Source organism: Eschrichtius robustus, chromosome 21 (genome assembly GCF_028021215.1).
Source record: "Eschrichtius robustus isolate mEscRob2 chromosome 21, mEscRob2.pri, whole genome shotgun sequence".
In the NCBI taxonomy this organism is placed as follows: Eukaryota; Metazoa; Chordata; class Mammalia; order Artiodactyla; family Eschrichtiidae; genus Eschrichtius; species Eschrichtius robustus.
Window position 1 is genome coordinate 16,035,770 of NC_090844.1, and position 9,002 is coordinate 16,044,771.

General features: G+C 41.5%; 1 protein-coding gene across 1 annotated transcript; it reads left to right on the top strand.

Moving 5' to 3' along the window:
* The first annotated feature begins 496 nt into the window (after nt 1–496).
* On the top strand, nt 497–6,292 carry TRIML1 (tripartite motif family like 1). Its single transcript, XM_068532265.1, has 6 exons — nt 497–904; nt 1,145–1,240; nt 2,534–2,764; nt 4,123–4,145; nt 4,317–4,414; nt 5,742–6,292. The coding sequence occupies exons 1-6, from the start codon at nt 497–499 to the stop codon at nt 6,290–6,292; spliced, it is 1,407 nt and encodes a 468-aa protein (XP_068388366.1).
* Nucleotides 6,293–9,002: the final 2,710 nt, after the last annotated feature.

Sequence of the window (9,002 nt, forward strand, 5' to 3'; positions counted from 1 at the left end):
TTTCTTCCTTCAATTTCTCAACTAGATTCCATTAGTGGAGTTTTCTAAAAGATTTGGAGGAGATTCCAATTCAGATATTATCAGAGATCATCATAATTTAAATCTCTGTACTGGCTTACACCAAATTACCCAAACCTCCAGCATAAAACCAATGTGTTTCAACGGTTTCATGGTGTTATTCATACAGAGTAACCGATTCTTGAAGTGACAACTGTTAGCAGCAAGTATCCTCAGTATCCAGCATGTGGCTTGCTTGTATGATGAGATTCCTTAAAAGTTTGGGGTTGATGATGAACCCAGTGTACAGAGGTTCCACATTAAGTCATAATTGGCTTTGTGTCAACTGGTGAAATCAGTCACAGAGGAGAATAAGAATTTCATGTAACAACAACATAGCAACTGATTACCCACTTGTTACTCAAAACAATAGACTCTCAGGGAGGATTTTCTAATCCCAGAATAAAGGTGTGACCTTCCTCTGATGTCCTTTGAGAAAATGTCTACAGCAGATTTGATGGAGAATCTCAGGGAGGAACTGACCTGTTTCATCTGCTTGGACTATTTCACCAGCCCAGTGACCACCGAGTGTGGGCACAGCTTTTGTCTGGCGTGTCTCCTGAGAAGCTGGGAGGAACATAACACTCCTTTATCTTGTCCTGAGTGCTGGAGGACCTTGGAGATCCCACATTTCCAGCCCAATGAGCGTCTGGGGAGGCTGGCTGGCATCGGCAAGCAGCTCAGATCCCAGGTGCTGCAGAGTGAGGGCAACCAAGGCAGCTATGAGAGAATGCTAGCTGCCACTAAGTTGTTGTCTGATGATGTGCAGGGTGTAAACGATTTCTCAACCCAAGGTCATGGAATAAACAGAATGAATCTCTCGAATGAGGCTGAGGAGCATCATAAAGTAAGATTGGCTGCTTGATATAAATTTCAGAACACAAATCAGGTTCCATCGCTTAATTCCCATTATATTTTCTATGGGTGACATTCATGGGTGCTAATCTCCAGGCACCAGACCACAAATTTGGTGTGAGTCCTGCTTCACCCTTTGATCTAGAGTCTCAGTCATCTTGTTACTGGTCCTCAAGACCCCTTCATGACCTGGTGCTCTGCTCATTTGCCACAGAGTTTGTTTCTATTGCAGGAGAAACTCCAGGAAATCCTAAATATTTTGCGTAAAAAGAAAAACGAAACTCAGGTTATATTAACCCATGAGAAGGAGAGAGTGATATTGTGTAAGGTCAGTATCTGGTTCACTTTTGCATCTTGTATGTGATTCTATGAGGAGGACTAAAGGGACATGTTGTGAAATACCAAGGGGAAAATGACAAAATTTTCCAGTCCCAGTCTTATAACATGCAGTATCCTTGCTTTGGGCTGCCCACCTCTGCTTGTCCATCTGGGAATCTCAAGACTCATCTCAATTCTCCCATCCCCAGGCTGGCTTATTTCTCCCTTCTTGGTGTACCTATACCACATGGTGGCTACCTTTATTTCTGCTCGGATTATAATTATTAAATATACAAGTTATAGACATATAACATAGAATGGAAGTTGACAGAAAAAGGAACATCTCAAATCCTTTGGGGGGAAAAAGGGCAGATAAAAAAGAAATAAACAGAAAGGGTAATTAAAGCAAAATAGTAGTGTGGATTAGTACACCTGAACAAAAGCTTGAGGTTAGTCACAGATCAGAATGAGCTGTCTAGCAAAGCACAGAATTAAATGTTTTATTAAATATTTAAAAAATAAGCGTGTATCTGATTATTCCAATAATCTTTGAGTTCTTACATGGGAGTATTTGTGATGATCATTTCTAGTCCTAGTATGTGATCCATTGCCTACTTCATTGAATAAATGTTTGTTGAATAAATGAATGCATGTTTTTTCCCCTAATTTTTTTTTAAAGAACTAAGCAGTTACCCTATTTATTTATCTATTTATTTATTTTAAAAAGTTTTATTTCTTTGGTTGCACTGGGTCTTAATTGAGGCACGTGTGCTCCTTAGTTGCAGCCAGCGGGCTCCTTAGTTGCAGCTCTCAGGCTCCTTAGTTGTGGCATGCAAACTCTTAGCTGCGGCATGCATGTGAGATCTAGTTCCCTGATGAGGGATCGAAGCTGGGCCCCCTGCATTGGGAGCATGAAGTCTTAACTGCTGTGCCACCAGGGAAGTCCCTCCCCTAATTTTTTACCTTACTTTATTTTGCTTTACTTTTTAAAAATAATGGTACTGATCACCATCTATCATATTTTTACTTGACTGTTTACTTTTCATTGTTCCCAATAGAATGACAGCCTCCTAGGAGTAGAAATTTTGGTTTTCTTTGCTACTATAGCTACAGTACACACATCTTCTAAAATACCAAACTATCCACCCAGCTAGTCAATAGACTGTATGTGTTATGTGTCAGGTTTCAAGAATTGTCACAATGGAACTCTTGAACTTTGTAAGGATTAAAAATCTACATAAGTGTTTCTGTTACTAACTTTATTATATTGTTTGTGTGTGTGTGTACACATGCGTGATGGCAGGAAGAGACAAAGACCTGTAAACAGGTTGTTGTGTCAGAATATGCAAAAATGCACCAGTTCCTGAAGGAGGAGGAGCAGCTGCAGCTCCAGTTACTGGAAATGGAGGAAAGAGAGAACCTGAAGAAACTGAGAGACAATGAGATCAAGCTGACCCAGCAAATACGAAGCCTGAGCAAAACGATTGGACAGATAGAGTCTATGTGTCAGAACTTGATCATAGAGTCATTTGAGGTAAGAATATTGGAGAAATTCATGGAAAAAAACACATGTAGTCCCCTATCATATTTCAAGTCATACAAAATAAACTTTTCCTTATTTACCTGAAAAATTAAGTTCTGGCCCCCCAAAAAGTTTTCCTAAAGAATGAGTGTTCTGTATAGTATAAATAAAGTCTTGAAGAGGAGGAAAAACACAGAGGAATATACATCCGAACCAAGTCAAATGATGACTCCAATTTTTTTTTGTGCCTGCCTTGCTGCAACCTCAGCTTTGCCAAATAAAAAATTTAAGTTGAATGAACATTTACTAGGTGTTGGGCACATTAAATTACATCCTCAAAAAGACCTGATGAAGTTAAATACTATTATGATATTTACAACAGGTGATTGTTATCTACAAAATGGGTTAATAGTAGCAATTATTTAATAATTCAGACCTATGGCAGTTAGATAGTTTGCCTGTCAAATAGCTAGTAGGTGATAGAACCCAGGTATTCTGTGTACTGAGCCCCAAATCCTCACCAACTTTGCTCTACTGCCTTCCTAGGCTACTACTGCATTCTATGGGACCTTCTTTTTTTTTTTTTTTTTTTTAAAGATTTATTTTATTGATTAATTGATTGATTGCTATGTTGGGTCTTCGTTTCTGTGCTAGGGCTTTCTCTAGTTGCGGCAAGTGGGGGCCACTCTTCATCACGGTGCGCGGGCCTCTCACTATCGTGGCCTCTCTTGTTGCGGAGCACAGGCTCCAGACGCGCAAGCTCAGTAGTTGTGGCTCACGGGCTCAGTCGCTCCGCGGCATGTGGGATCCTCCCAGACCAGGGCTCGAACCCGTGTCCCCTGCATTAGCAGGCAGACTCTCAACCACTGCGCCACCAGGGAAGCCCTATGGGACCTTCTTAAACATAAGCTATGTTCCAGCTTCCAGTCTCCAGCTTCGTGTCTCTTTCCTAGACTGGCTCCACAGAATGCTATTTAATTTGGTGCCTTCCCAACAACCCAGTCCAACTGTACACAGGTGTAGTTTCAGCTCTCACTGGGCTACTTTCCTTTCTTATCTCTACCTCCTGGAGGCATTAGATAATGAGGCCAATAGTTTGGCTCCCTTCTCAGCAATAGATTCTCTAAACAAAGTGACAATATGAGAAAAAGAGATCTCTAGTCATTGGGAGAACCATCTCATGTTCAAAAGAACTCACCCCTAGAAGAAGTTTGGGGTTTTTTCTACCATAGGCTCTCCCACTCAAGGTGTTCTAGAGCCACGGGAAGGGGATTCTGTGAAATTTGCAAAGGACTGTATCCAAAACGGATTCAGTCTTTGCTAGTGATCAAAGTGCACAAATACTAACCTTCTTTCTTTTATACCCTTAGGATGTGAGAGGAATACTGGAAAGGTAGGTTTCAATTCTGTGTTCAGTTACTGGGGTGGTGTTGATGCAATAGGTTATCAGAGTGGGGATGAGAGTGTCCATGCTCTTGGGGCAAAAGGAGCTGGATTCTCAAGTTGGAGCAGGTCATGCGGTCTGCGCGGAGGAGACTGAGTGACTGTCTCTGCCCTCCTGTAGGAGTGAGCCACTCTTGCTTCAGTGTCCAGAGGCCATCACCACGGAACTGACTCTGTGCCACATCACTGGAATGAGGGATATGCTAAGAAAATTTAGCAGTAAGTCAGCCTGATTTTTTGAACCTCCAGGGGTTTTCAGAGTTAACGGGGGCCACAGACCATCCCTGCTGGAACAGACAGAAGCACTGGGACTTGACTGATGTTTGATCTGGTTTTGTTTTCTGAGTTCTGCTCCTTCCTTCGTTTTCATTGTTGTTTTGTTCATCCCATTGCCTTGCACATGCACACATACACATACCTCCTCAGGGGTTTCTGCATTTCTACCTTTGTTCTTGTCAGGATAAAAGCTGATTTAAACTCTTAAATCTCAGTGAGGGAACATTCAAAGAATGTTCTTTTAAAATGCTCTAAATATTTAGGCTGGCTAACATCTAGAGAGGTCAGCATTAGTTTTCACCTTTTATCTTGTTGACAATCTGACCTTCAGAAGAAGGCCTAATGGACTTTGGACTCAACAGATACTTGAGAAGTGCCTACTATGTGCTATAGTAGGTACTGTGCTATCAGTCTCTGAGTGTACTTACAATGATGAATAAGACAGACTTGCCTTTGCTTCTGTAGAACTTACAGTGAGATTGAGGAGAATGATATTAAACAGATAATTAGTGATTGGAATCTGATCTATAAATAAAAGTATGAAATGGTATGATGGGGTGCCTAATCTTGTCTGGATAATCAATGAAAGTTCCTCCCAGGAGTCTGGGAGAGGAGGTCTCTCAGTGGTTCAAAATGTGTTTCATCAAGTGGTCACTGGTGGTTGCACTAACTCATACGAGGTTGCACTTAAGCATGACATAATGAAAAATGCTGATTAGGAGCTGCTATTCAAACACTCAGTAACTTTGTAATCTTGGCCCAGTTTCCTAACCTTTATGAACCTCAGTTTTTTCTTTTATAAAAATGGAAAAACGGTAATAATACTTGCCGTAATTAAATGGGATAATGTACAGAAAATGCCTGGCACCTAAGTAGGAGTTCAGTAAGTGATAACTACATTTCTCTCCCACCCCAACTGAAGAACCATAACCAACCTTGGCTAAAGCAAATACACATGACAAAAGATATGACCTGTGTGGATAAATAGCTCCTTGTTCTAAAACTGTCTTATAAACAGAACTACCTCCATTCCATTATCAGAGATCCAATATCACTCTTGACATGACTCTCTTTGGTTTCCTTTTAGAGATTCACTCTCTTGTGTTTTGCAAAACACTAAAAGAAGGGGCTCAGAGATAGTGCCCACCACATTCACCTAAATTAAGTTTTAAAAAATAGGACTAGATACTAAGACCTTAATTTCAATTCCACATACATAAGAGCGTTTTCTAGAATGCAAATGAGGATTCATTCTTTTTCCCTCTTGCAGCAGATATAACTCTAGATCCAGCCACGGCCAACGCCTATCTTGTCTTGTCTGAGGATCTGAAAAGTGTGAGACATGGAGGAATCCGGCAGCAGTTGCCTGACAACCCCGAAAGATTTGACCAATCTGCAACGGTGCTGGGCGCTCAGATCTTCACCTGCGGGAGACACTACTGGGAGGTGGAAGTGGGCAACAAGACTGAGTGGGAGGTGGGCATCTGCAAGGACTCAGTGAGCAGAAAGGGGAATCTCCCCAAGCCTCCGGGGGACCTCTTCTCACTTATAGGCTTAAAAATTGGAGATGATTATAGTCTTTGGGTCTCATCACCTTTGAAAGGCCAACATGTTAGAGTGCCAGTGCATAAGGTTGGTGTTTTCTTAGACTATGAGTCCGGACACATAGCATTCTACAATGTGACAGACGAGTCCCTTATCTACAGTTTCCCTCCAACCTCTTTCCAAGAGGCTCTCAGGCCCATCTTCTCCCCTTGTCTCCCAAATGAAGGGACAAACACAGGCCCTCTTTCCATCTGCTCCCTGAATAAGCATGTCTGAAGGAGGCTCCCTCAGCCTTCTCTGAGAATGAGGTCTAAGACCAACAGGTCACTATTAATTAGGATGATTAATGCGTTGACAGTGTTAACATCAGGTGATCTGAAAGGAAAGCCCACCCCCAACCCCCAAGAGTTTCCATTAACTTGAGCCCCCAATGAACAGCCAAATTGGACAATCAACTTCTAATACCAACGGGAGAAAGCTGATCATATCCTGTGTCTTTAACCAAATTCATTATCTAGACTGCCCCCTGTATGTGCGGATCACTGAAAATGCAGAGACAGAACTAGTTCCTATTGACCAGAATCCCATTGTCATAGGCCAGTTTTATAAATATATGTCATTTTTTTTTCAAGTGTATTTCTTTATTTGACTCTAAAAAGCTTTACTATTTGCATGTGTCTTTGTCCTACGTGCAAAGCTCTGTGTGCCGGGGCAATCCCAACTCCTCCAGGGGGCTGGAGGTATGGGTTCTCCTTTTCACTCATGACTCAGCCTCCTCTGAAAAGTCGATTTTCTTCCCATCCCACGGGGCCTGGAGTATTTGTATTCAGGAAGACTTATGTGTTCAGACACTACAAAGATATGTGTGAATATCATCGTGGCATTCGTGTTACCGTATTCACAAGAGGATGGAAACTTTTGTTGTTTGTTAATATGTTCAAAGATGACAGAGCAAAGTCCCCAGCCAATAAATGTATCAAGGCTGTGGATGCCGAGTGACTTTTTGAGTTTTATATAAGGTTGTTTTCTGAGCTTTTGCTATTTGCTATGAGCAGAAGGCTTTTCATCTCTGCAAGACCAAATCAAGCCTACTCTTTATCCCAGCATGCCAGGGTCTAGGAAGGGGGTAGTGACGGAGCGAGGATGCTTCTTTTGGCTGGTCTCACTCAGGCTCCCCATTCTTAGTGCTCTGTCCTTACAGGTTTTTTTGTTTGTTTTTTTTTTTAATTTCTTCCTTCTTACTCTCATTTTCAGGATGTCACAATCACAGAGGGCACCCCTTCCCCTCCTCTTCCTACTCAGATAAGTTAGTGTCAGTATTTTCAGTCTCTGACAAGAAAACTGATGGATTTAACCCATGCGTGACTGCAAAATTATTAAGAAAAAATTGATCACAGGTTTCAGTTTGTAAATTAGAGAATAAGTGAGGAAAAGTTGATAACTGAACCTCTTAATCAGCATAGAAAATCATAGAAGGAGGTCAGTAACTGGGTTCACTTTAGGGTCTCTGTTCACCCTTCTCATTAATCTAGATCTGCTTTGTCTTTCAACCTTATACATTTTAATCTTGTGCCCTCAAAGGTGGGGAGCAGACATGAACTAGACTTTAAATCCCAGATAATGCCCTTTTGTGTTTTTTGAGTTCCCTACTTGCATTTTCACCCTGACATCACATATACTCAGAGAATTGTGGAGGAGGTGAGCCAATCACATCCTTTTTAGATAATTTGTGGCTGCTTCTCATTTTTCATTTTACTAAATTTTATTTCTTGATTTATCATCTCAAAAAGCTAAGAAGTAAATTATAAATAGCAAACACCAAGCATATTTGAATATACTGTTGTCAATTATAAAAAAATTGAATTTTTAAAAATTTTGATAAATGAATATAAAAGTAATACATTTTAATTTAGTGTACATTACATTTTTTTAAAGTCATGTTCCTTGCTTTTTTTTTTTTTTTCAAATTTTATTTATTTATTTATTTATTTATTTATTTATTTTTGGTTGTGTTGGGTCTTTGTTTCTGTGCGAGGCCTTTCTCCAGTTGCGGCAAGCGGGGGCCACTGTTCATCGCGGTGCGCGGGCCTCTCACTATCGCGGCCTCTCTTGTTGCGGAGCACAGGCTCCAGACGCGCAGGCTCAGTAATTGTGGCTCACGGGCCTAGTTGCTCCGCGGCATGTGGGATCTTCCCAGACCAGGGCTCGAACCCGTGTTCCCTGCATTGGCATGCAGATTCTCAACCAGTGCGCCACCAGGGAAGCCCTGTACATTACATTTAATTGTAGTATAATCCCGGTGATAGCCCTTATATTTATTTATTTATTTATTCTCTTTGTCCCAGAGGGGTTGGTATTGACGAGGAAACCAGCATATTTTTTTCCCTCTGGGAAAGTCATCCTGAGTGGATCTTGGCTGCATGATTATCTACACTGGGACTGCCACTGATTGAGTGTGGGGGGAAGATTAAATCTATAATATTCTTACTCTTCTGGGTTTGCATAAATAACTATGTAAAAGGTGCAAGAAAATTTTCACCCAGGGTTCCTAGATTTAAATTCCAAGCCAAGCAGACGTGGTGGTTAGGATGGGAGCAAGAGTGGCCAGAATGAAAAATTTTAAAAAGTGCTCCCTTGCTTGGCAAATGCATCCCCTTGCACTGTTCAAGGGTGTGGGTCTCACTGCCTCAGACAGAACATTTGACAAGGACATTTCCTTCAACATGAATGGCGTCTCACAAGGAACCTGCTACCATCACTCAAGCTATCCCTTTTATCCCCCCATTAACTCCCCTTCTCTTTCCCAAATCACTCTCTTCCACCCTTTCCTGAATGGACAATTTCCCCAGGAGATAGCAAGTCACTGGTAGCCTCTTGCAGTGAACGTTACCAAATGGAATCCAGAATCATTGCCATTTCCTTCCCAACCTCTCCACAACTGGCTGGAGGAGAGGGGACAGTCTGGTCTTGAGGTTGGAGGACATCA

What these genes read in the sequence shown, in the direction of transcription:
- TRIML1 (XM_068532265.1), top strand. Translation starts at nt 497, where the DNA reads ATGTCTACAGCAGATTTGATGGAGAATCTCAGGGAGGAACTGACCTGT. An exon ending in AGGCTGAGGAGCATCATAAA is followed by an intron (nt 905 to 1,144) that starts GTAAGATTGGCT and finishes TTTCTATTGCAG; the next exon opens with GAGAAACTCCAGGAAATCCT. An exon ending in TATGCTAAGAAAATTTAGCA is followed by an intron (nt 4,415 to 5,741) that starts GTAAGTCAGCCT and finishes TCCCTCTTGCAG; the next exon opens with CAGATATAACTCTAGATCCA.